Source organism: Eucyclogobius newberryi, unplaced genomic scaffold (genome assembly GCF_026437365.1).
Source record: "Eucyclogobius newberryi isolate DKJ021-1_F unplaced genomic scaffold, fEucNew1.0.hap1 SCAF_5, whole genome shotgun sequence".
NCBI lineage: Eukaryota > Metazoa > Chordata > Actinopteri > Gobiiformes > Gobiidae > Eucyclogobius > Eucyclogobius newberryi.
In genome coordinates, this window is record NW_027316167.1 from 35,568,495 (window position 1) to 35,596,404 (window position 27,910).

Consider the following 27,910-nt stretch of genomic DNA (forward strand, 5'->3'; position numbering starts at 1 on the left):
TGTACCATTTTGTCCTCACAGTCTCTCTCTGTCCTCTCTCTGTCCTCTGTCTCTCTCTGTCCTCTCAGTCTCTCTGTCCTCTCGATCCTCTCTGTCCTCTCAGTCTCTCTTTCCTCTCTGTCCTCTCAGTCTCTCTGTCCTCTTTCTGTCCTCTCGATCCTCTCTCAGTCTCTCAGTCTCTCTGTCCTCTGTCTCTCTCAGTCTCTCTGTCCTCTCTCCTCTCAGTCTCTGTCCTCTCGATCCTCTCTCTGTCCTCTCAGTCTCTCTTTCCTCTCTGTCCTCTCAGTCTCTCTGTCCTCTCGATCCTCTCTTTGTCCTCTCAGTCTCTCTGTCCTCTCTGTCCTCTCTTTCCCATCAGTCTCTCTCTGTCCCGTATTGATATTGTCCCTGTCTCTTTAATAAACGTGCTCACGGCCCCACTGTGCGTAATGACGTGCCCGTGCGTCCTCCCCGTGCGTGCTGCGTCATTTCTGCCAACACCGCTCCGCCGCTTCCTGCACCGGCCCCGCGGCCCCCGTGCTGTCCCGTTACCCGCTCCCAGCGCTCTGTCCGCGGGGAAAAACCGGCTCCAGAGCCCCGCTGTGGCGCTGTAACACCGGGACAAAGTCTGCAGTGGCTCCACGGAGGTAAGAGCCACGTTTATGCCGCGTAAAAACGTGAAACAACAGCTTTATCTCAACGTTAAACGCGTAGAACCAGGAGAAGTCAAGGGAGTTCATAAATAGAAAGTACCCATTGTTTATTATATTGCATTGGCTGGACTTTATATTTAATCAATGACTAAAATAAGATTAAGATCTCCATGCAGGTGATAAAGTAGATTATACTCGAATTGAATTGCATTTTTTGTCATCTCATTGAGTATTTTTTTTATTTGGGATTTTATGGAAATTATTAAATAAATGATAAATTGTAAGGAATACTTTTTTTTTGTTATTCCAATGTTTAATGTTTTATTCTGTTTCTTGATCGTATATTTTAATTTATATTCGGTCAAAGTCTATTTTTATTCAAACACTTATGTATGCTTTAATTTTGTCATAGTTTATAATTTAATGTTCTACTATTCAAAGTCATGGTTTTTGCCGCTGCTGAAGTTTGTTCACTTGACACGATGACAATAAACAATTTTTGTCTGATAATTAGTTTCCTTCTCTAATAAGTGATAAATTAATGCATGACAAACGGTGTAATGAACATAAATCTGTTTCAAACCTCGTGTCCACTATAATGTAATGCAGTTTAGAGTAAAAGTATTCAAAGTATTCAGAATATAGTACTCCCATCGCTGTTTACAGGTAATTTTCTGTCATAAACTAATGCAGAGTCAAATCAGAATTCACAGCTCACTGCTCTTGTCTCTTGCCGTTTTCGTCGTCCACAGAAGAGCCGCTCGTATCCGCTTTCATAAACCAGTGTCAGAACAATGCAGCAATTTGATATTATACCCCCGACTCCATGTTTAACTCTGGGCCTGTGTTATATAAAGATAAACGTCCATGTTAGGTCGTGTTCCTTTTAATTAAGACTTGGGATCACAGCGCGTCTCATGATTTCACAATACATACATGTGGGAATCCATATATTTTGCACAATATTCTGCGATATTTCATTAGTTTAAAAAAAAACTATGTACATTTTAACCAGTGTTTCTGTGTTGCTAAGCCATGACCGGTGCCAACATAAATAAATAACATAAATACATCCATTTTAATGATCTAAACTGTGAATATATCACATAAACAAGTTTATTTTCTCTATACAAGAAACTGAATTGAAGCACTGTTACAATATAAGTTTGTAAAATATACCATAAATACCCTTATATATTGACAGAGCAGCCCACAATATCACTATTGTATCATCAATTGTTTATCAATTGGTTTGTGATTTATGATGGTTTATGATGACAAGAAGAAAAAATGGTGTGTTTCCGGTCACCCGACCGACCTGGATTTCAAAATAATGAAAACCTGACCTTAAACATTTTATCGCATATTTACTGGCCGTACGTTTCGAGAAATTGTGAGAGCGAATCCAAAAGCTGCGGGGAAAAATCATTTACCTATCGGCGCATCCATGTTTGCAGAAGCAACCTGCGCAGATGCTCTATTTGGGCAGCGTGCAGACTGGCTGCCATGGCGGGGGCGATATGCACGCCCGGTGTTTCAGCAGTGAAGTTATAGGCCCGCTTTACTTGTGGGATATAATGATATAATTGTTTTATGAGCAAACATCTTTCACAAACGTGGCGTGAGTACAGCGCCAGATCAACTCGTGGAACTTGCAGCTGTTCAGAGCAGCTGTTCAGAGCAGCTGTTCAGAGCAGCTGTTCAGAGCAGCTGTTCAGAGCAGCGACCCAAAAGTGTGGTTTGTCGCCGTGAGCAAACCAGCAAGAACTCGTCACAGAGCGATGTTGTGTTGCCTGTGATGGCACTTGTGAACGCAATGATTGGAAACATTTGTGGAAACTACAAAACCAAACAATCCTGTGTTCGCTCTTTTCCTCATCGGAGACCGGCCACGGACTGAATAGAAGCCAAAGCCCCGCCCCGTCTCCCGCATCCTGCAAGTTAATCTAACCGGTTTTAAACTTTTCGTCTCAAACTATTCAGTAACTGTGTAATGCACTATTATTTGTTGTAGATCTTTTATTTTATATTTTATCATCTCTTATTATACCCACCCCTTTTTTCGGCACGTATCACAGGTCGCACCTGTCGTCAAAGTTGCAATTTTTCCTTATCTCTTAGTGTTGTTGTTGCTTTTAATGGCGACTGGCAGCTAACTGCAAAGGTTCTTCTTCTTCCTCTTCTTCCTCTTCCTCTTCTTCCTCTTCCTCTTCCTCTTCCTCTTCTACTTCTACTTCTACTTCTACTTCTACTTCTACTTCTACTTCTACTTCTACTTCTACTTCTACTACTACTACTACTACTACTACTCCTACTCCTACTATGGTGTTTTATGGCGGTTGGTATCCAAGTGTTACATCACCGCCACCCACTGTAGTTGTAGTTGTATGTGTATTTGTTTGGCGGTGACATCATCATCAAAGGCGTGACATCATCATCACGGCAACTGTACAGGATATGGCCTTGCCAGTACATGGTGGCAAATGCACCATGTACTGGCAAGGCATGGTCTGAGGACTACGACAAAGTCTGAGGAATAAAGTCTGGCGGTAATGCAACACTTGGATGCCAACCGCCATAAAACAACAACAACAACAACAACAACAACAACAACAACAACAACAACAAATGCACCTACAATACATGAAATGAAACGTCTGAGGAATAAAGTCTGGCGGTAATGCAACACTCGGATGCCAACCGCCATAAAACAACAACAACAACAACAACAATAAGTCTGGCGGTAATGTAACACTTGGATACCAACCGCCATAAAACAACAACAACAACCTTGGCAGTTGGCTGCCAGCCGTCATTACAAGCAACAACAACAATTATGTAGTCTCTCGCAATGGCTTCTTTCCATTGCACAGCGTCTAGTTTATGTTTACATTCTGCTTAGTAAATGCTTAAGACCTAATAAATGCTAATGGCCCAATTGTAAGAGAGAAACGGTTAGACTTGTTAACAAAGCCAGGGCAAGTTTCAGTTATAGCTCCTCCCTTTGGGGCAGGACCAATCAGAGCTCAGAAGAGTCTGAATTATGCTGCTCAAACCATTTCCATCAGATTGAAAATGACGTTCGGATGGAACTCAAAAACATCTTTGATTTCCAAAACGGTTTCCAAATGGAACCTTGTCTGCCGGTAAATGAGGTTTAATGCCTTGCTGTGAAACATTCAAATCTGGCCATGTATTGAAAATATTGTCATTTGTAGCTTAAAGCAAAATTTTCTACACTTCAACTTCAATTAACTAAAGATTTTTTATTTACAGTGGTAATGGTTCTGGATTGCCCACCAATCACCATCGAGCCTTTCTAGAGGAAAGATCTGTATTTTTAGAAGACGCCCAATACAAAGATGGCGTCCCCCTCAGCTTCTCAATATCCCTCTGCGCCTGTATTAAACCACTCAAATTTAGAGACTTTTATTGTGCCTGAAGATTCTATGAAAATGCAACCATCACCAGTTCAATGTCTACCACAGAACAGTTTCCCATTAAATTCTAATTCCATGGGGACAAATTCCGTAAGACACACAGACGGTAACAATATGGAAGCCACTTTGCAATCTGGTATAGTCACCAAAAATGCTGCCATGCTGCCTTCAATGCCCCAAATTGACAGAAAGTCTCCCACGCTTTTACCTGACATATCCAAGGACTATAATCTATCGCCTACAATTGCTAAAAAGTCTGCTTTGTTGGACAGAAGCGCTTTGGAGCTGCCTTCGAAGACCATGAACAACTTGGAAGCTTCTACTTCTTCAATGGATAGAGAAAAAATGGAACCTAGGTTAATGCCGCAAAGTGACTTAAATAATGCGTCTGAGGCTAAGACTACGATGGGAGTAGTTTTAACATGCCACGATCGGCTTGAAACGGCACTGACGCCAACAAATATCATTGAATACAAGACTATGGGCAACATAGACTGCAAAAACATGGATGGATTGCCAAAGCAACTTGCTGAGTCAACTTTATATTCTATGCCCAAAAGCAATATGGTTTCCCAAACTTCACTGCCCCAAAATGTGATGAGCAGATCTACAAAAGCAGCACCACTAAACAAAATGGAATTTAGTTCTCCTGCTGGTCAATTGGACTCCGTAAATGAAAATCCAATTAAATACGTAGACATTATAAACAGTAGTGAGTGTCCAGTGATGCCCAAGAATAACATGGATTCTGCTTCTTTGGTGCACAAAGTAACAAAAAATGGAGACTCAATAGCTAACCTTGGCTTGAAATTATTGTTGATGGATAAAAATTGTATTGAAGGTAGTAAAAGGATTGAAGAAGCTGTTCCAAAACCTAATCATTTGGATTTACCCCTGAGCAGTATGGACACACTTTCCTCAGGAGCTAAAATCCAAACTGAACCACGAGCAAAGTCCTCTTCCAAATCTCCTTCAGTCGAGAAAATGGGAAAGACGCCAACTAGAAATACCAGTGCGTCTCTTTCTACATCCTATAACAGGGTGAAAGGTTGCGACTCAACGTCTAAAAGAATGACAGAATCTCCAACGAAACCCAAAATCATCGCAAAATCGCCTTCACGTGACAAAAGCGACAAAAGGCTGTTCAGATACTCGATTGGTGGGTTGCCAGGATCAGGAATGCACCAAATCAAGATGGAGGACGAGGCTTCAGTGCCCAAAAGTACAATGGCACTTCCCTCAAAGCCGAAATCGATTACGAAGTCCCCATTGATGGACAAAATGACATTGAGATCAACTGGTGACATGTCTTCAACGCCTCAGTACAAGATGGCCACAGAATCCTCAATGGCCAAAGCCAACGTGGTCGCTCCATCGAAGCCCAAGACTATTTCAAAGTGTTCGTCATTCGATAGAAGTCCTGCCAAAAATCCAAGTGAATTATCTGTAACACCCCAAAACAAGATCGAGGACAGCACTTCATTGCCCAAAACCAATAGTGCAAGTCCACCAAAACCCAAAACGATTTCGAAATCGCTTTCTATCAACAAAACTGCATCCAAAAAGTCATTGAAGGAGTTGTCTAGACTGTCTGAACCTTCCCTGGTCTCTGCTTTGGACCGGCGTGCGTCTTTGAGACCTCCGTGGCGCGGCGGAGCTTGGATGCCAACCCGAAGCCAGGCCAGTCCCGGCCTGACGCAGTCCGGGTACATCCGACGCAGTGAGAGCTCCATGTCTGTGAACGCGGGGTTAAGGAGCAGACCAGGTTCAATTCGCCCTGCCACATCTCTGCCTCACATCCCCAAAACGTCCTCCGGTTCGCGCCGCTGCCTCCTGGTGGCGCTGCGACCCACAAACCTGCAGCAGGAGAAGGAAAAGTTCTTCCACTCAGGTTTTACTTATGAGCCGCAGTTTGAGTACGAGGAGGCGGAGCTGTCGGCGGTGCTGGAGAAGTACAGAGACGGGTCGGATCTATTCTTACAACAGGTTTGTCCAGAATTAATGACCATAAATCATAATAATGAGATTCACATTAAATGCCTCATGCCAGTGTGAGACACTGCGGGTGAAGATGGAAAAAATATGACATTTTGTTTACTTGCATTATTGTAAGGAATTTATTTTATTATGTCATGTTTTCTTATAAAGACATTTTATGACATTTAAAATTGCCAAAATTGCACTTCTTTTGGATGCATAAATCTGAAAAATTAAATGGAGTTTAAATTTTGTGATCCATTTTTTTTCCACATATTAAATATCAAACAATTTACAGAGGGGATTTTTGATATCGTCTTTAGATTAGATTTAGATTACATTAGATTGAACATTATTGTCATTGCACAGAGTACAGGTACTAAGACAACGAAATGCAATTAGCATCAACTTTAGTATTTGTGGAAAGTAGATCTTAAAGTATACGACTAACTTCACATTTCACTTAAACGATGTGAACACAATTATATTTCAGATTTGACTAAATATTTTGCCTGTTTGTCCTCAATAAGTAATTGTACTTCCTGGTTGGACATGAGCACAAATATGTCAGAGGTAATTCCACAGCTGTTACCTAGTAACGAGATGTCCATATAAATGACATTTATGATTTGACACAATAATACCATACAAGGCCTTTATTTTGTCAAACGATGGTTTAAACTGTCAGAAAAGTCTGTCAGTTAAGTGTAAACTGTCGCACACTGATGACATCACAGAGGGATTCAGCTCTACTTCCTGTCATTTTAAACAGAAGTAAAATTATGATCAATATTGACCACTGGCGCTATCCTAACAAGCTAAATCATAATTAGAAAGACATGAGAACCTTCATATGGACTTTAATGAAAATGCTTGTAAAAATGCCTAATTGAGTTAAAACTTAAATAAATCAGGCTTGGCATTAGATATCAACATCTTAAATCTTCTGTACGTTCTGTCAAAATGTTGCTGAGTCCAAGATTGTAAAGTTTGGCGTGTGTCGGTTCTGATTTTTACGTCTTTGTGAGAGAAAACGGCCTTTGAAGCTGATTAAACTAAATAATAAAACATCCTTAGGCCTGTAGTGTCGGGCCGTGTTGCTTAAACGTGTGTTGCGTGTTCAGGCCGTGGCGATCATGGAGTGTGTGCTGAGGAAATTCGGCTCGTACGAAACCTTCGAAGAGGCGACCGGAGGAGCCATTTTACCAAAGAGTCAGGTGTGGGCAGCAGTGAGGAAGTACCTGCAGAAAGAGGGCTGCGTGGGAGAGGTACGATCACCTGGGCATCTCAACCACTCTGTGCTCTTCAAGGGTTAGGATTCAGGGCGGCGGAATGTCTCTCTTCCTCTGTGTCGGCCATTTATTCTTCAGGTGGTGGTTCGTCTCTCAGCTGAGGTCCTCTCTTTCTCTGTAGATGTTTTAGTTTTTCTTCTTTTCTCTTCTTCAGGTGGTGGTTCGTCGCCCAGATGATCTTTTCTCTTTCTTTGTATATGTTGTAGTCTTCATTCTCGTCTCTTCTTCGGGTGGTGGTTCGTCGCCCAGATGAGCTTTTCTCTTTCTTTGTATATGTTTTAGTTTTTCTTCTTTTCTCTTCTTCAGGTGGTGGTTCGTCTCTCTGATGAGCTTCTCTCTTTCTCTGTAGATGTTGTAGTCTTCATTCTCTTCTCTTCAGGTGGTGGTTCGTCGCCCAGATGATCTTTTCTCTTTCTTTGTAGATGTTGTAGTCTTCATTCTCGTCTCTTCTTCAGGTGGTGGTTCGTCTCTCTGATGAGCTTCTTTCTCAGGCCGTTATGGTGATAGAAAACTGTCGTCCGACTCTCACCATAAACCTGTCGGGGGCGAGGCAGTTCTGGCTGGAAGGGATGCTCCGACATGAGATCGGTACAAACATACACGCCTCGCCTCTACACAGACCTACCTCGTGTCTATGCAAACCACCTGCTATCTCTTCAGCAGTGTTAGGTTTTTAACCTTGGATGTCCCACTGTATGGCTTTAAATTATCATGAGACCTGGTGTTACAGGTCTGAGGTGAGGCAAGCTCGAGAGAGGATGCTTTTGAGCAAGAAAAACACGTAGAATTATTTACTTCCTTTATTGGCTCAAATATTACACAGTATATAAATATAATAAAAATACAAATAAAATATAAATGCAAATACAAGTACAATATAATATTAATCCAAATATAATATAATGTAATCTAAATACAATCGGTGGGGAGGGGGGGCTCAGAGTAGAGCCGCTGCTCTTCCAGCTGAGTTGGCTCAGGAATCTGTTCCGATGCCTCCCTGGGTAGTTGTTTTGGACATGTCCCACTGGGAAGAGGCCCCAGGGAAGACCCAGGATACGCTTTTATATCTTGCGGGTTATTTCAAATTGATTGTTCAGTAAGATTTATATCTTAAATCAGGTCTCGCATCGAGGACCGGTGATGTGTTAAGAAAACAAGAAGGAAAGACATTTAAGGATTTTAGTGTTAATGATGTTAATAACCGCAAACAATTGTTAAATCGTGATGTTTATTCTCACAATGACATTCACTGACATTTGAAATCATGACAGCCCTACAAGTAAATAAATTAAATTCAAGTTTGTTAACATTCAACTTCTCTTTAGTATTTTTTTTGAGTCCCACTCTTGATTTCAGGCACACATTACCTGCGCGGCGTGAACAACAGCCTGCAGCCCTGGTCGTCGGCAGAGCACCGGAAGATACTGGATCTGAAGGGCGTGAACCCAACGGAGGAGGGCCTGGCGTCTCTGCACAGCGTCCTGCTCCGGAAGCAGCCGTTCCTCTGGAGAGCCGCTCTGCTCTACTACACCGTGCACCACGCCTCCAACATGAGCTTCAGCCGACTCTTCCACCACATCCAGAAGTTTGTGAGCAGCCCCGACGTGCGCTGGGAGTACTGCCTCCGAGCCAAGAGGGGGCAGTGTGACACCTCACAACCAGGTGAGGGGACATTTAATCTGAATGAAAAGGATTTTATGTGCTGTATTTATACCTGTTGTACTTACAGTTTAGCGTTTTAGGTATTTGTGGAGAAAATGTTCAAAAATCTGTAGAAAATGACATGAAGTGACATCACACTAGGGACACACTTTCCAGTCAGTTTATGCATAATTTCCACAAAGAAACAATTTTTTGACCCTTTAAACATTAATTGAACAAAATAAAGTCACTCAAAATTGTGGCATTAAATTAGTTTTGCCCAGTGTTTGCTGGGTAAGTTCCTAGTGCGATGTATTCAATTTCTAACAGGAAGTGAAATGATAATAAAGCAGGAATATGTCGGTGTAATCCCTCATTCGTCCAGGCGTGTTCCATAGTAGAAAAAGCTTCAGTTGTAGTCATCTGGACTCAGTTTGAAAAAATATAAATATATATATATATATATATATATATATATATATATATATATATATATATATATATATATATATATATATATATATATATATATATATATATATATATATATATATATATATATATATATATATATATATATATATATAAATAATAATAATAATAATAATAATAATAATAATAATAATAATAATAATAATAATAATAATAATAATAATAATAATAATAATAAAGCAGGAAGTGAAACTTAAAAAATGTGCTATTCAGGGATAACATTTTTACAATTCTTACAAAAATCTAAATATATTTATCTTAACTGCATTTTAGTTCAAAGTGTTATCCGACCTGTAGGGGGCACTTAAATCGTTTAGAAACAAAAACTTTCAACATGAACGAGCCAAAGTTGAAGTGAAACATATGTGATTTCCGTGGAAAAACTGGGATCGACCTCAGAATATGACAGAATATGACAAATTTAAGAAGTTTGGGCAAAAGAATGTGTTGGGAAGAACACTTTACTATGTATTTTTATTCACAGAATACCGGATACCTGTAATAACGTGTTTTATTGAATCAGAATCAGAAAAAGTTGTATTGCCATCGTCAGTGAACAAACATTTAAACTTGTTTCGGCGTCAAGGTGCAACATACAACAATAATTAATAAATATAGCCGCAAGCGGCAATGATCGGCCCTCGCCACGCCGCCGCCACACGGCCGCCACGCCGCAAGAGGAGGGGGCGCTAACGCGCCCCAATTGTCCTTTTATTACGCCTACTGCTGAATCTGTGACGCTGTCACATCTTCTCCCCTTTGTTTTACCATCAAAAAGCAATTTTATTTTGAATTCTTGGCAAAATGTGCGGCTTTGCCGCACAGACACCGTGACTCTTTGAATAAAAATGTGGATAACTTTTGATGGTCCACACCTGAAGATGAGTCTCACCAAATTTCACGTTGATAGGGCTAACGCCCTGGGAGGAGTTTGTGAAAGTCTAAAGTGTAAACATTGGAATAACATGGGAGGTTTCGGTCATCGCTACAGCAAAGCCGTAACAATTATGACATGGGTCTCATTGACATTTTTGATGGGGATGCTAAAATTGAGTTTTGTGTCAAATTTCAGATAATTTCGCAAAACTAAACATTTGACCTCCATATAAAATCTGTAGGGGGCGCTGTGGCGCCAAATTAATTCATTTCACTTCAAGTAGGTTTAGGGCAAAGAGTTTAACAACTGATTCTAATTTGACGCAATTCGGACTTTATCTGCGCAAACGGCAGAAATGTTAAATTTGGGAGATTTCTGAAATTCTAGCTAAAGTTTGCGGCTTCGCCGCTCAGAGACCGTGAGAGGTATCAATGTAATTTGAATAACTTTTGATGTCCCACTCCTCAGTAGCATTTTCACCAAATTTCAGCTTTTTAGGGCCAACGCCCTGGGAGGAGTTCGTAAAAGTACGACGTTTGGAAAAACTCCCGAGTCATGCTTAGCCATTTTTGAACCAATATGGCCGACATTTGGTTGGGCGGACGGCGTTGCCGGGATAATATTTTTTACTTCTCTTGTCACCATCTATCTCTGCGCCAAATTTCATGATCCTACGATCAGATTTTTTTCGGGTCATTTCCTATCTCAATGCATTTTTGGTACATTTGGGGGCGCTGACGCGCCAATTTTTTTTTATTTTAGAAAAGGGAAATAGCCAGAATGTAGAGAGGTAAGATTTTTAGAGGTGTGCAAATTTTTGTGACTTTTCGTCAATGTTCACTGGGTGAAAAATAGGGGGGTTGGTCCCGAGAAGAAAGAAAGAAAGAAAGAATGAATAATATTCCGATGCGAAAACAATGTTTCCCATTTTTCAACTATCTTAAACTATACATTTTCGGAAAGCGCTCGCGCTTTCCTACCTCATGGTGTGGGTCCCTGGTCACTGACGGGTACTTTCGTTAATTTTGAGTGGGCTCCGCCCACTTTGTGTTTTTGGCCCTCTATACAGTAATAATGTTAAATTTTTGCATTACATGCTTATATGCACGGAACATGCAAGAGATGGGGAACGTATTCGTGAGGTACTTAGGGCAAATGAGTGCTTTACTCCCAATGTAAAGTGCTCGTTTAGTGCGCACTTTTGCACGGGCTTCGCCCGTTTACAACGGTAATGTTCCATTTTCCTACTACTAATTAGTATGCACGGGGCGTGCGTGAGTGAAGGAGTGCGTTAGTGAGTGTTTGGAAGTGGGCAAGCGCTTCGCGCTCGATTTCGTGCGCACTACGTGCGCACTTTCGCAGCCGTGCTTTGCACGGCCTTACGAGATTAATAGGCCTCTCGCCAGCTTGTGGCGCTCGGGCCTAATAATAATAATGAAATATGGGGAAATTTCGGAAAATGATGAAAAAAAAATGATAATAATAATAATAATAGGATATAATAAGCAATAATAGCAAGTATATACAATCAAATAAAGCATGCATAAATTAAGATTTTACTTATACAATTTAAATCAACTTGGTCTCAATGTGTACTCAAAATGTACAGATTGTAAATAATGCAAAATGAAACAGTGTCTTTTATAATTTATTCTTTTACTTGGTTAAATCCGAGAACTGTTTCTGAATACTTAGACTACTTTTGCATTGAGTTACATTATATTATAGTGAGGAAACACAACAAAGGTGTATTTCCTGGGCATTCAGTTACTTTCCAACACCAATCAGAACAGACTGAACCAAAAATAGGAGCAATACAGATGAACATGTTAAATAACGCTGTGAACTCTGCACTTTCCAGGCTGCTTCAGTAAAGACCAGGTTTATTTGGACGGGATTCTGAGGATTCTGCGACATCGACGGTCCATCGACTTCCAGTTGCTCACGGCTCTGGGAAAGGTACGACTTAGAGCTGTTTTAACTTTAATCACCTTCATTTGTTTTCTTTTTTATTAATATTTTTTTCCCAATTTGATAAACAAATAGATAAAACGGAACACAAATAATACAAAACACAAAGTGAGTGTACAAATGAAAAGAAAAACGCAAATTGAATCACAGCATATTTTAATAGAAATGATCAGTTTTCAATATACCGGTAATATTATTTTATTAACAATACATATTTACCATTATAATCTTGGAACATATTCTGCCTCCTGAAATATTAGAGACTGTACTGTGAGGGTTGCCATGATTTAGATTGTATGTAGATATGTATGTATATGTATATCTTTTTTTGATTATTACTCTTATTTGATTTATTTATTTACTTTTGATTACTACTTTATTTTTTATGATATTATTTTATTACATATTCAATTCAATTTAATGTATTTCTGTAAAGCCCAAACTCTCAAGAATAGTTATCAGTATAAATGTGTGTGTATAGATGTGTTATGTATGCACTTTTTTTTTGCTGAGATCCCAGAGGTAAATGTTTGTCTGTTTATAATACAATTTTAAATAAATAGTTAAAAAAATATATATATATATATTTAAAAGTTGAAATATCCTGGACAATGGGGCCCTCTCGTGCACTTGGATGCCAACTGCCATAAAAAACAACAACGACAACAGTTTGGATATTACGGCAACATAGAGGAACGCCTCGGTCCGTTTGACGGGGAAGAAGAAGAGGAAGCGTGACCTGGTCGGTGACGATATGAACAGCGGGGAGGACTCCCCTGGAGCCACTGATCCTGTGCAGCGTAGGGCGTCTTCTTGCTCGTCTATGGAGGGCTCTCTCAGTGAGGAGCAGGGCGGGGGGGTTGCAGATGTCGGGGATGTGAGTTCAGAGTGTAAGGTGTTCATAAAGCTCGCGCAGGATAATGCGTCCTTTAAGGGGTGGGATCCGATGGCGTTGACAAGGAGCCTGACTGTAGCTGTGGGAGTGGTCAAGCATGCGAGTGTCCTTAGGGATGGCTCGCTGCTGGTCGTGTGCAAGGACGTGGCTCAGCAAAGGAAGGCGATTGAAGCTAAGTGTCTGGGGGGGAAGGACATTCTTGTGTCTGATGCTGTAAGAGGCACGGTCAGGGGAGTTATAGTAGGCGTCCCTACGACGACATCTGTGGATGACATAAAGGAGAATTTGACTGGAGCTAAGGTGGTGGATGCTAGGCGGTTGAAGATGACCCGGGATGGGGTAAGGTGTGACAGCCTGTCGATAATGATTAGATTTGAAGGTGGGATCCTGCCTCGTGTGGTGTGCGTTGGGTACATGCGCTATGGCGTACGCCCATATGTTCTGCCGCCCCTGCGTTGCTTCAAGTGCCAGCGCTTTGGGCGTATTGCAGCGGTCTGTAGAGGGAAGCAGAAGTGTGGTAAATGTGCAGGAGACCACGAGTATGGGAAGTGTGACGAAGGAGCAAAACTCAAGTGCTGTAACTGTGGGCGAGAGCATAGCTCTGCCTACGGGGGATGCGTGTTCAGCAAGAGGGCTGCTGAGGTGCAAAAAGTTAGAGCCTCTCAAGGCATATCCTACGCGGATGCGGTCAAGAAGGTGTCTGGTAGTCAGGTGACGGTGGATGCAGTGGGGGCTGCCAGTGCTGCTGGTGTCCTAGGCGACAGGGGAGGGGGCAGCGTTGCCCGCGGCCAGGGGGAGGTCCCCACTGGGATGCCTGTGAGTGTGGCTTCCACGGGCAGAGGCCCTGTGGGTGCGGAGGATGTACTGGTTGTGAAGAGGAAAGATTTCTTCCTCTTTATAGTGGAAGTGATTAACTGTACTGGGCAAACCAAGAAGAGATCCGAAAAGACTAAGATCATCGCTAAGGCTGCAGGGAAGTACTTTGGAGCTGGGGGCCCCGAGTGGACGGAGATAGAGGATGCGCTGCGGGAGGGCGCCCTGCCCCATTCTGGCAGTGGGAGTGGGGGGGCTCCCGATGCGCCGTCAGGTTCCGGGGGCTCATAATGGCGGTGGTTGTCTTGCAATGGAATGCGCGTAGTCTTCGTGCTAATGGCCAGGAATTTAAGCATTTTGTCTCTACCTTGTTGAACAAGCCTCACGTTATGTGCGTGCAGGAGACTTGGTTACGACCTAGGTGGGGTTTTGGGATACAAGGGTATGTGTGTGTTAGGAATGATAGGGAGCAGGGTAGAGGCGGAGGTGTGGCTGTGTTTGTCCGAGATGACCTAAATTACGTTGTTGTCAGTGTGAGTAAAGCGCCGGAGGCTCTGGTGGTAAGGGTCTGGCTGGGTGGTGAAGCTGTTACTGTGGTTAACCTTTATAATCCGTGTGGTGAGTTAACGTTAGAGTCCTTACATAGTATCGGTAAGGATGTTCGGGGAAAGGCCGTGTGGTGTGGGGATTTTAATGCGCATAGCGCTTTGTGGGGCGGTAGTGGTACCGATAGGTATGGGCAGGTGGTAGAGGGTTTTATCAATCAAAGGGAGTTGGTTTGTCTGAATGATGGGGGTGGGACCCGCTATGATATGGGGACCGGTGCGGAAAGTGCAATAGATCTTACACTTGTGTCCAAGGAGTTAGCTGGTGTTTGTAGTTGGGAGGTTCTTGGTAATCTTTCTTTTGGTAGCGATCACTATCTAGTCCGCACCGTGATTGGCTTTGGGAGCTGTGTGGTCAGGGGGACGAGGATCCAGAGGTGGCAGTTGGCAAGGGCGAACTGGGGGGCTTTCCTGAGGAAAGCTGATGATGGTTCTAGGGTTCTGCAGGAAGGAGGATTGACTCAGGTGGATGATCTCAATAGTGCAATTGTCTCGCTCATCACGCAGTCAGCGGTAGGCACGATTCCTAAGAGTGGTGGTAGTGGACATAGGAAGCGGGTGCCGTGGTGGACTGAAGCATGTGGTCATGCTGTTAGGGCGAGAAATGCGGCGTTTCGCCGGCTAAGGGTTGCCCACACTGAGGGTGCCCTCATTGACTACAAGAGGGCCCGCGCTGTTGTGCGGAAAACTGTGAGAACGGCCAAGAGTGCCTATTGGAGGCGGTATAGTTCCAAAATTGGGAGAGAAACGCGTCTCGGGGATGTTTGGGGGATGATTAAGCGGATGCATGGGGTTGAGCGCCGTCATGGGACCCCGGTCCTAATACTGAATGGTGTTGAAGCAGTCAGCGACGTTGACAAAGCTGAACTGTTGGCCAGCACCTTTGTGTCGGTGCACAGCTCTGACAATCTCTCACCTGCGGAAAGGCACTACAGGGAGAGTACTTTGGCCCAGAATTCTGAGCTGATTGGGCACCAGCCTTCGACTCAAGATGACCTTGACCTTCCGTTTAGTTTGTTTGAGCTAAGGAGAGCACTTTCTAAGGCGAAACAGACAGCCCCGGGTAAAGATGAGGTGTGCTATGACATGCTCTCTCATTTGACTGATGACACGCTTGGGCTAGTCCTGGGTCTTTTCAACCGTGTTTGGGATTCAGGTTGTGTTCCATCTGCGTGGAAACAGTCTACGGTGGTGCCGGTTCTGAAGCCGGGTAGGCCAGCGTCTGACCCTTCAAGTTATAGGCCGATTGCCTTGACGTCGCAGCTCGGGAAAACGATGGAGCGCATGGTTACCGAGCGGTTGGATTACTTCTTGGAGAGTCAGGGTTTGCTTCCCGCGCACCAGAGTGGTTTCCGTAGGGGCAGGAACACCATGGATTCCGTGTTGTGTTTGGAATCTGATATCCAGCTGGCCAGGGCTCAGAAAGAAAAGGTTATTGCGGTGCTCTTTGATGTGGAGAAGGCGTACGATATGGTTTGGAAGGATGGGCTCCTCATTAAGCTGCGGAAGTGTGGTGTGAAGGGTAAACTGTTTAACTGGGTCCGGAGCTTTCTGTCTGGCCGGCGTATCCAAACCAGAGTGGGCGCTGCTTACTCTGGGGTCTATGGGGTGGAGAATGGGATCCCGCAGGGGAGTGTGTGTAGCCCTATCTTGTTCAATGTTATGATTAAGGACATCTTTGACGACGTGGATGGGTCTGTTGGGAGGAGCCTTTATGCTGACGATGGCGCTCTATGGGTGAGAGGGAGGAATCTCCGGTTTTACGAGGCGAAACTGCAAAGGGCAATACAGCAGGTGGAGCAGTGGACCCTGAAGTGGGGGTTTAAACTGTCCGTACGGAAGTCTCAAGTGATCTGTTTCTTCAATGGGCATAGGGACGTCTCCCTTCGACTGCATGGGCAGGTGCTCGAACAGGTCAGGGAGGTGAGGTTCTTGGGGGTCACCTTTGACGAGAGGCTTAGTTGGCGTCGGCACATTGATGAGGTCAGTGGTAAATGCAAAAGGGTGAATAACTTGCTTCGTTGTCTATCCGGCCAGGACTGGGGGGCCAGCAGAAGGTCGCTCCTGGGTATTTATCGGGCCGTCATGAGGGCGGCTATTGATTATGGCTGTATAGCCTACATGTCTGCGGCTGAGACTAACTTAAAGAAGCTTGATGTGGAGCAAGCCCAGGCCTTGCGCATCTGCTGTAGGGCTTTTAGGACCTCCCCTGTCTCGGCGCTGCAGGTTGAGTTGGGGGAATTGCCGTTACGGCTCCGGAGGCTAGAACTTCTGTTGGCTTACTGGGTGAATGTGCAAGGTCATACGAGCTCTCACCCGGTGAGGGACTTTCTCAGGGTTGATGGGGGGCAGAGTGAGGCTGGCGGTATGGTTTTCAGCCAGGTAGGAAATGCGAAGGCGCGGCTTGCGGGGGTTGGTGATCTGCGTGTGAGCCCGTCGGTGGCTTTGTCTGCTATAGCTCCGTGGAAGTTTGTCCCGGCTCCTGTTGATGTTAGCTTGCATGGCAAGCTTAGAGGAGTCGCTGGGAGGGCACCGCAGTTTGCCGTTCAAGCGCTCATCGATAAGCACTCAGGTGATGTGTTTATTTATACCGACGGGTCTAGGGATCCTGAGAGTGGGCGTACTGGCGCCGCTTATTTTGTGCCTGACCTGGGGCTAGCGGTCAAGAAGAGGTTGACAGATCGCCTTTCTGTTTTCACGTCAGAACTTATAGCGATACGGTTGGCGTTGGAATGGGCGGAATCTGCTTTGCAGTGTTGCGGCATTGTGGTGGCCTCTGACAGCCTTTCTGCATTGCAAAGCATTAAATCTGGGAAATCGGATTGCAGACAGGATGTGTTGAATGGCATCTTCTGTCTGATGCTCTCCCTGTCCAGGAAGGATGTGAGGGTTTCCTTCATTTGGGTCCCTGCGCATGTGGGGGTGGATGGTAACGAAATGGCTGATGCACTGGCTAAACGTTCCCTTCGGCGGCCATCAATTGATGTGGCGGTTGAGTTGGGCAAGTCTGAAATCAAGCCCGTTATCAAGAGTCATGTGGTCGGCCTTTGGCAGGAATTTTGGAGCCACTGTGTTACTGGACGGCATCTCTATCACATACAGGGTAGTGTGGGTCCTTGCGGGTCTATGGGCAGGAACGCGTGGGAGGAAAGGGCCTTCGCCCGCATGAGGATTGGCCATACTGGACTCAATTGGTCACTGAGTAGGATAAGCAAACATCCGACCGGTCTGTGTGGTCACTGTCGGGTGCCAGAGACTGTCGAGCATGTGCTGATTTGCTGTGAGGCTTATGATAGGGAAAGGGCCGGGTTGGCCTTGTGGTTTCGGAATAATGGGCGGGAGTTCAATCTGCGGAACGTTCTGGCGATCCAGTCACAGGGTTTGTGTCAGGCTGTGGTTGCTTACTTATGTAGCACAGGGCTGGGTAAACGTTTATAGAGGTGGGGGGTGTTGGAGACTGAGCCGAGGATGAGGAGCAAGAGGATGTTCTAACGCGCTTGGACTTCATGGGCCTAGAAACGCCAAAGTGATGGAAGAAGGACTTCTAAAGGATAAAACGACAAAGACGTCCCATGACCTCATGGGCTTTGTAAAACAACAAAGATGTCCCATGACCTCATGGGCTTTGTACTTCCAAAGCACCGAACGTCAAAGAGGGCGAGGAAGGTGAAGAAGAGTCTCCCTGGAATAAAGCCGGTTGGTCTCTGACACAACAACTATTCTAGTCACAAAAACACATCATGACCTCATGGGCTTTGTAACGCCAAAGCAATGGGAGGAGTGCTTTTACGGACTACGACAGAGTCTGAGGACTACGAAACGTCTGAGGAATAAAGTCTGGCGGTAATGCAACACTCGGATGCCAACCGCCATAAAACAACAACAACAACAACAACAACAACAACAATGGGGCCCTCTAGTGGTAATTAAGGTAAATCATTTCTGATTTTTGATTCCAAATGCACAAGTACGGTGTAAAATAGTCATCCTTGCACTGTAGTGTTTAGTTTTCTCATTGTAAATATCAGTTTATGACATTATTGCAGAGAAGTAAATGTACATTGTTCCCGTGGAGTCTTATTCTACATTGTTAACGTCAAGTACAAATTCCATATTAAGCAGAGCGTTAGACTTTACAGTTGTTATTTGGCCGTAGCGACTCGTTCAGTTGCCTCGTTACGTTTTCCCCGGATGTGTCTGACGTATTTCGACTCGCGTGTTCTGCAGGTATCGTTCGAGGACGTGGAGAGGTTGCGCTCTTTGGCCGTTCTCTCTCGCACCAGAATCCCTCACTTCATGGTGGACACGGACAAGTATCTGTCCCAGCTGGACCACATCGTGTCCGTGAACGAGCTGAGCGACGGCGAGCTGGAGAGACTGCTGCCCTGAGTGTGTCGGTACAAACCTTTACGAACACGAAACGCAGAGGGAAAGAGCCAGACATGGAGGAGGGCAAGAAGATGTGGAGGGCAGGGAGATGTGGTGGAGGGCAGGGAGATCTGGAGGAGGGCAAGAAGATGTGGAGGAGGCCACGGAGACGTGGAGGAGGCCAGAGAGACGTGGAGAAGGGCAGGACGTGTGTTTGGTTAATCGTGTCTGCTGTTTATATTCACACAAACAAATAAGGAGACATTATGACAGTGCTGTCCGCAAACGACCACAATAACTGGCCACCATTTTAGGCACAAAAAATGAAAGAAATCGTCATTTTAATATATCTTTCAAATACTTTTGTTGACTTTGTATTTTAAAATTATAGTTTTTAGTCCTTTCACGCTTTGATTTACCACATCTTTGACTTATTGTGTTAGGGATGGGACGATTCTGGAGATGGTATTGAATCGTTTGATCTTGTGTGTTGGGTTTGATTCTCACGTGTCACTCCATGACTCATTTTGCTGTCATTTTGGTGCAGTTTAAGGGTTAAACCTGCCGACCTTTCACAGACAGAGGAAGTAAACACAGACTTATTCTGACATCTTTCGGGCACTTTTTATTTTACGCAAATTGATCCAGGAACGACTAAAATAGGGCAAATATTATGCATTATTTATATTGTTATCAGCTGTTAAACATGCTCTTGACTGACTTTAGTTTGGCATCTCAGGTTTTACAACAAAAAAACCTAAACAAAATGATAAATAAACACAATTTACATCTGTATCTCTGCCGTTTCTCCCAGGACTAACAGTTTTTTGCCATCTACAGGCTACAGAGAGAATTACACAGGTTAATAAAAAACAACCCGCTTGGAGATGCTTGGTAGCCATGCAGTTGTCCTGATCGTGATTAGACAGAACAGAACGAGTCTGGAGATGATTTCTGGAGTTAAAAACAGCAAAAGATTCTCAGAGCTACGTCACAGATGGAGAAAACGTGAGTTATCGAGGAGATTCAGAAGTTTTTGAGGCTCGGAGGGAGACGACTTTCTAACCAGGATTCATCAAACTGAATGAATCTGAATGTACTCCAGCCGTGTTTGTGATGAGGAACAATGTGAGAACAGGGTAAAAAGAGAAACAAGTGACCATATTTGGATTTAAGGGTTGAATTGTGACAAAGCGGAATCGTCCCATCCCTATTTTGATCTGATCAGTAACAGCCGAACATAAAAAGTGGCCAGTTGTTGTCGTTCTGGTACAATTTGTCAAACCGAAAGTGGCGCCAAATGAGCTCCACCACAATGACTGAAGATGTCTGTAACTTCTGCTCTTAAGGACTATTAACTTTTCGTATATTTACTCTGCATTTACCAGTATTTATTGAAGAAACACTTGAACCTTGTGAGGCTAACGGACCTGCATGTACCTCAGAGTTAAACCACACTCTTCACATGCAACAACACAAGCCAATGTTAGGGTTAGACACACTGTTCAGGAGAGTTAAGCACGTTTTGAATAAAGGTATTTGGGCATTTACCTTTTCATCAATGGGTTGACATTGGAATTTGATTTTTATTTTCAGATTTGAAACTTTCAAATATACAAAATATGTTGAGGCCCATCTCAAACTTGATTAGATTATGTTTTGACTTTCTAGAATAGAACAGAACAAATAAGTTTTGATATTATTTCAAGTGCAGCAGCATTTTTTTCTCATTCAAAGTTAGAAACTACTTATTGTTTTAATGTTATTTTAAGACACATTTGAAAATGCTTCATTTGAAGTAAGAAAAAAACAGCAAGTAAAAAATATACTCAAAGATGTAGATTATTTATTCACACTTATTCACACATTATCTTATCTACATTGGGACTACACTGGGCCAAACTGGCCTTAAACTGGGACTAAATCGGGCTCAGACCAGGACAAAACAAGGATTAAACTGGGCTCAAACCAGTCTTTTTAAACCTGCTTAGTTCTCCTTTTCTTATCACTATTGGACATTTGACACTTGAGTTTTTGCACTGATTTTGTTGTTGAATCTTTGAATGTTTTTGTCGTAGCTTTATTTGTTTTATTTACGCCTTATATGCCTTTTTATCGAACAGAAAAGAACATGTGAGAAAAGTAGTTGTTCATGTTGTTTCAGAAGTTTTTGAACAGGAAGGAATCGGTGAGGGAGGGCAAGGCCTAGAGGAAGTGTCTGGGAAGGGGGAGTTACATTCTTATGAAAAAAAATCAGAGGTCATGTCATGCACAGCTTTAAATGGCCGTAGTTTAAAATGTAGTTTTGATTCAAATGCTGATATATATTTTCCTGTTTGTGGTTAATATCTCTGTAATTATTGAGCCTTTTTAAAAGTTTAAACAATAACGTCGGTGTAATCCCTCATTCGTCCAGGCGTGTTCCATAGTAGAAAAAGCTTCAGTTGTAGTCATCTGGACTCAGTTTGCAAAAATAATATTTTTGCAAACTGAGTCCAGATGACTACAACTGAAGCTTTTTCTACTATTTAAACAATAACATTCTAAATTCTGAAATTGAGCAAAATTTTCAGTGGAAAATAATGTGATTTTAATTTGAGAAACTGGGATTAACCTCAGAATCACACAAAATGTTAAAAATCCAGGTATTTTTTATAAAAGTAAAAGCTTCAGACTCTAGTAACGTCAGAACTGCTTTAAACACATTCAACTCATTAATTAAGTAATTATTTATTGCATTATTTGTTTATTAAATCCATTATAGTTTCAAGTTATCAATATATTACATACTGTACCACAAATTATACTTTTGTGAAGTTTAAATATAATTTCCAGGCTAGACAATTGTATTTTTCCATCTTTTCTTATAGAAAAGCAAATTTACTGACAATTCAAACTTGGTAATTCAAAATTGTTGCTTATTTTCTTTTCTAAATTCCAATGTTATTTTACTTCTACCTCCATTTTGAAATGTTTACAATCTGATGAAAGGGGGTTTTAAAGGGTCTATTTATTGGACATATCTACGTGAAAACAAAAACAGGAACAATATCTTCCCAGATGCAGCTTTGAGCCACAACCACAAGTTACAGGAAAATGCATTCACGCTTGACTTGAGAACTTTAATAGCCTCAGAAAAATGGAACGCGAAGATAGAAAAATGTCAGTGAAACAAAAGAGCTGGAGAAAACCTGGAGGCAAACCAAGATTCAGTGGTGACTGGAAGAGTTACAGAGTGCCCCTTTTTAATATGCCAAGCCATTTTATTCATCTTAAACTACAGTAGATAGAGACAGTGTTCTGATGTGGCCCTGGGTTTGTAGTTTGAAAATGATGAAGGGAAAAGAAGAGGGTAAGGAAAAAAAGAAACCAATTGAAAAAGGAGAAAGAACAGTTTGTTTTGAAATAAATTTCAGGTTTGCAAATGTTTCTTCACCTCAGAATTTGCCTTTGTGTTTGTAAAAAGCCAATTGAATGTTGCTTGTTTTATTTTCAGGAAACTATAACCATCCATTTTATTTATTAAAAACTTCCGCTTTGAAAAAGTCTCTTGACTTCAGTGTTTTTTTGTCTCTGCTTGTAATAAATAGAAATGCATTGGAATTAAACAATGTTTTTTAAGATCCATAAAGTGCTGTACAATGGCTGTAGATGTATTATTTTATGTTGATTCAAAGCAAATAAGTAACTTTACTAGGGCTGGGCAACGATTAAAATTTGTATCGCGATTAATCGCATTATTTCCCTGATTCATCGCGATTAATCACATTTTTACGTGCAAAATTCAAAATGAATTCAAAAGAAGTGTAAAGTGCATCAGCATTTTTATTCAGTAGCAGTTAAATAAAATATTAAGTATTCACTTGCCACAAAATCCTGAGCCACAATCATTAAACATCAACAGGCCACTTCAGAGGTAACGTCAGAAACATTGTAATCTCATTAAACATTAGACACTCAAAACACATTTTAGGAGCAGCATAACCAGTCTAGTACCAAATGTCCCTAAACCAGAAAACACTTCAGTACAGTTTGTAAATTCTTAGAACTTAACTGACACTAAAGCGCCATAACATTAGTTGTGCAAACAAACACTTGACCAGTTAAATAAAAATAAATACATTGTGTACGTTATCACAAAACTAAAGCTTATTGCCACTACCAGGGCGTTGAAAAGAACCAGAAAAGTTTGTAGATTCCTAAAACTGGGAATAAAGACGCGCGCCGGGCCCTTCTCACGGATCTCCCCAGCTACGGCCCCCGTCGGGACCTGCTCACGTGGGCCCCCGGCGGGTTGTCTCGGCTGGCGCCTATAGCCGCTGACTTTGTAAAGTTAATAAACCAAAGCCATGGTTCAACATTAAAATCCATTTACACCACGAGAAAAGCAGCACAGCACAACTCCTCCACTGCGCATGTGCAGGACGACTCGGACGCACGTCTGCTGCTGAGTGTATTTTACGGACATGCGTCCGGTGCGTTTGTCTTTCTAATGTACACGCGCTCAAATTCTGCGTCGGGCGCGACTCGTCCGCAGCGGTTTGTACGAGGCTTTAGAACTGGTGCGGACCAGGGGAATCCAGCCCTAAACTTGAAATATTGAAAATATTATTTAAAAATGCATAGCCTACATGTCACATAACACAAACAGCAGAACAGCAGTGCTGAGTACCCAGCCTTATTAGAGTCCGGAAGGGACTGCGTTCTACTGGGGGGACTTAAACGCCACAGTGACACCAGGAGAAAAACGGCTTCCCTGATCTGAACCCGAGCGGCGTTCTGTTATTGGACTTCTGTGCTAGGATCGGATTGTCCATAACAAACCCCATGTTCAAGGTACAAGAGTCCATCAGTGCATGAGGCACCTGGACACAGGCCGGAGGTCAATGATCGACTTTGTTGTCATGTCATCCAACCTTCGGCCGCGTGTTTTTGACACTCGGGTGAAGAGAGGGGCAGAGCTGTCAACCGATCGCCACCTGGTGGTGAGTTGGATCCGCTGGCGGAGGAGGACAGCGGACAGGCGGGCCCAAGCACATTGTGAGGGTTGGTTGGGAACTTCTTGTGGAGACCTCTGTCAGCAAGGTCTTCAACTCACACCTCTGAGAGAGCTTTTCCCAAATCCCGGGAGAGACCGAGCACATTGAGTCCGAGTGGGCCATGTTCTCAACCTCCATTGTCAATGAGGTCGCAAGATCGAAGGTGCCTGTCACGGTGGCAACCCCCAACCCGGTGGTGGACACAGGAATTAAGGGATGCCTCTTTGGCTTGTGGGACTCCTGAGAAAGCCGATGCGCCGAGACGGAAGACTCGTCGATCACCCAAGCTGAAGTCACTGAGGTTGTTGGCAGGGCTCTGGGGGTGGATGTGGTCCGTCCTGAGTACCTATAGTGTCTAGCTGCTGTACAACTGTCTTGGCTGATACGTCTCTGCAACATCGTGTACAGGTCGGGGACAGTACCTCTGGACTGGCAGACCGGGATGGTGGTTCCTCTGTTCAAGAAGGGGGTGTGTTCCAATTACAGAGGGATCACACTCCTCAGCCTCCCCGGTAAGGTCTATTCCCGGGTACTGGAGAGGAGAATCCGACCGATGGTTTGGCTTTCGTACTGGTCGTGGAACACGACCAGTACGAAAGTCTGCAGCCGATCACCTTCTCAGCAGAGCGCACAATGCGCTGAAGTCTCTTGTTTGTCTCTGGCTGTGGCTCCAGCGTACCACACGGTGATGGAGGAGGTGAGGATGAACTCAATGATGGCCATGTAAAACAGCACAACCATTTGCGCTGGCAGCTTGGCGTTCCTCAGCTGCCGCAGGACCTTCTTGATGAGGGAGCTGATAGTGGGCTCCCACTTGAGGTCCTGGGTGATGGTGGTGCCGGGTAAGTGGAAGGAGTCTACTGTGGTGGTGGTGGTGGAGTCAGTCATAGTGAGGGGGGGCTGTGGTCCGCAATCATCTCCACTGTCTTGGCATTGAGCTCCAGGTTGTTACCGCTGCACCAGGACACCAGCAGGTCCACCTCTCTCCTGAAGGCTGACTCATCCCCGTCCGAGATGAGCCCGATGAGGGTGGTATCATCAGCAAACTCGATCAGCTTTACAGAGTCGCAGCAGTTTGTGATCAGGGAGAAGAGCAGAGGAGAAAGTACACAGCCCTGTGGCGCTCCTGTGCTGATAGTCCGAGTGTCTGAGACATTATTCCCCAGACTCAAGTTCTGCCGCCGATTCATCAGGATGTCAGTGATCCACCTGTAGGTTTTGGTTTCTGAGGGTTGTGTAACAGGGAATTTAATAAACTATCCGTACTTTGGTAGTTCATGGATGAGATTCCCCTTGTTAAAATCACCCAGGATAATACACAAGGAGCCCGGGAAGGTCTGCTCCACTCTCAAAAACTGGTCCGTGAGTGTGTGCTCTGCCTCCTGCACATTCCCGCTTGGCGGAATGTAAACAGCGGACAGAATGAATGGGGCGAACTCACGTGAAGAGTAGAATGGTCTGCAGTAAATTAAAAAGTTATTCCAGAGCAGGAGAGCAGTGTTTGGAGATCACAGTCACATCTGAAGACCAGGTATTGTTGTAGAAACATACTCCTCCATCACGTGTTTTCCCCCCAGAAATATCTCGTTGTTGGTCAGCTCAGAGCAACTGGAAGCCCTCCAGCTGTACGGCGCAGTCCGGGACCAACTCGCTAAGCCATGTATCCATGAAGCACAAAACAGGAGATGAAGAAAAGTTTCTGTTTTATCTCATCAGCAGTGACAGTTCATCCATTTTGTTGAAGAGTCCTGTTAATGAAGAAAATTCCAGGTATGTGCGCCGTGTTACCTAAGTTCTATGGGCCCCTGCCTGTTTTCCTCATCTGCAGTGTCTCACTTTTTTGGCCAAAAGAAGGACTAATTCTGCAGCAGATGCTAAAAAAGTACGCTGACACAAACAAAAACGGAAAAATCAAAGTGCACCAAAACACCAAGGCGGCCGTCTGCGCTGCCATCTTGGATCAAAAACAAAAAATAGGATTTAAAGCAGCTGAGGGCTGTCCCTCTGACACCCACATTCTAACCTCTGCATCAGAATGTTGTGGTTGATGGTGTCAAACGCTGCGCTGAGGTCCAACAGAACCAAGATGGAGACCAGTACATTTTCAGCAGCTAATAACAAATCATTTGTGACTTTAACTAGTGCAGTTTCAGCGCCGTGATGGGCTCTGAACCCTGACTGAAAAACTTAAGTTATTGTCCTGTAGATGGCGACAAAGTTGTTTAACGACAACTCTTTCAAGGAAGAATAATATGTTCTAAATTGCATATCATATTCTCAATTGCTGGCCTGCCTCTGTGTTTATATCACTTCCATGTAACGGTAATAACATTTTTGAACATTTGAGGACAAAAAGAGTACAGAGATGTGAGCAGGATAGCAGGTAGCTGAATTTTTTTTTCTAAGCATTCAATCCTAAATCTGTATGTTGTTAAAAGCAAATAAAAATATATATTACGAGAGTGGAAGTTCTTCTTTCTGAGCAAAGTTTTGGTTATCTTCCCACAAATGTGGCATGAAATGACAAAAGCTTTATTTTTAATGAACATTTCTTGCTTACCTTACTGAAAGCTTTGGAAGCAAAGGATTTAGACCAGGGGTGCCCACACATTTTTGGCTCACGTGCTATATTCGCCAAAGCCCAACGATCTACCTATTGAAGGCACGCACACACTAACACACCAACACACACACACTTACACTAACACACACACACTTAAACACACACACACACACACTTAAACACACACACACACTTAAACACACACACACTCACACACACACTCTCTCACACACACACACACACACACACACACACTAACACACCAACACACACACACTTACACTAACACACACACACTTAAACACACACACACACTTACACACACACACACTCTCACTCACACACACACACTCTCTCTCACACACACACACACACACACACACTAACACACCAACACACACACACTTACACTAACACACACACACTTAAACACACACACACACTTACACACACACACACTCTCACTCACACACACACACACACTCTCACTCACTCTCACACACACACACACACACACACACACTCATATACATACACACTGAAGGCACACACACACGGCCTTGATCCACAGCTCGGTACTACACTGTCCCACGCGGAGGGAGGCGCGGGGGAGGCCTTCTCTCCTTGTCATATCTGTGCAGGTTGGTTCACCGTGGACGGCGGAACAACTCCATATACGGGCCAGATCCGGGACTGGGATTGCAACCAGTTCATGACTCATCCTTCCCGCCGTTTCGGAGAGAAACCACGCCTCCTTCACCATGAATAACACTGCATAGTCTTTTAAGTTTTGTCTTGCTCTTGGCTTCAGCTCGTAAGACACACGTCTGGTGTGCTCCGCTGATCTAGGCAAGACCCAGATATCTGTGTCGCACATTTCTAGAAACCTCTGTATAAGGACAATAAACCTTTCTACTTGGAACAGTCGTTTCTCCTGGTCATCTCTCTCCGATGCATAAACACGCAGAAGGGCACAAGACGCTAAACCCCTTCACTATAGATCTAAATGATTGTATAATTTAGTATTATTTTTATTGTCAGTATTAAACAGGCTTTTATTTTTGTTTAACCATAATTAGGCTATAGCAGTGCTTCTCAATTATTTTCTGATAAGTCAGAAAATAAATCTTCTTCCCCCCTAGGAAGAAAAAAACACTTCACGCCCCCCTACTCTCCGCTGCGACTATAAATATTGTAGGGTAACATACTAGTACAAGTACTGTAAGGTTATGAATGTCCACCCACTTGTGAAAGAGGGGGGGCATTCAGGTTTGATATTGATTAAAGAATTGTTCAAGAATTCAA

The 27,910-nt window shown here is 43.5% G+C and overlaps 1 protein-coding gene across 3 annotated transcripts; it reads left to right on the forward strand.

The window, feature by feature from the left end:
* Window positions 1-476: 476 nt before the first annotated feature.
* LOC140381270 (uncharacterized) lies at window positions 477-22,533 on the forward strand. 3 transcript variants are annotated; one of them, XM_072465304.1, is made up of 8 exons: window positions 477-626; window positions 3,909-6,058; window positions 7,174-7,317; window positions 7,420-7,443; window positions 7,821-7,929; window positions 8,698-9,003; window positions 12,213-12,310; window positions 18,863-22,533. In XM_072465304.1, exons 2-8 carry the CDS (start codon window positions 3,995-3,997, stop codon window positions 19,022-19,024), a joined length of 2,907 nt encoding a protein of 968 aa, XP_072321405.1. In that variant the 5' UTR covers window positions 477-626; window positions 3,909-3,994; the 3' UTR covers window positions 19,025-22,533. The 3 variants fall into 3 exon arrangements, with proteins under 3 accessions (XP_072321405.1, XP_072321403.1, XP_072321404.1); XM_072465302.1 differs by lacking the exon at window positions 7,420-7,443 and having other exon boundaries at window positions 7,797-7,929; XM_072465303.1 differs by lacking the exons at window positions 477-626; window positions 7,420-7,443 and adding an exon at window positions 3,729-3,778 and having other exon boundaries at window positions 7,797-7,929.
* Window positions 22,534-27,910: the final 5,377 nt, after the last annotated feature.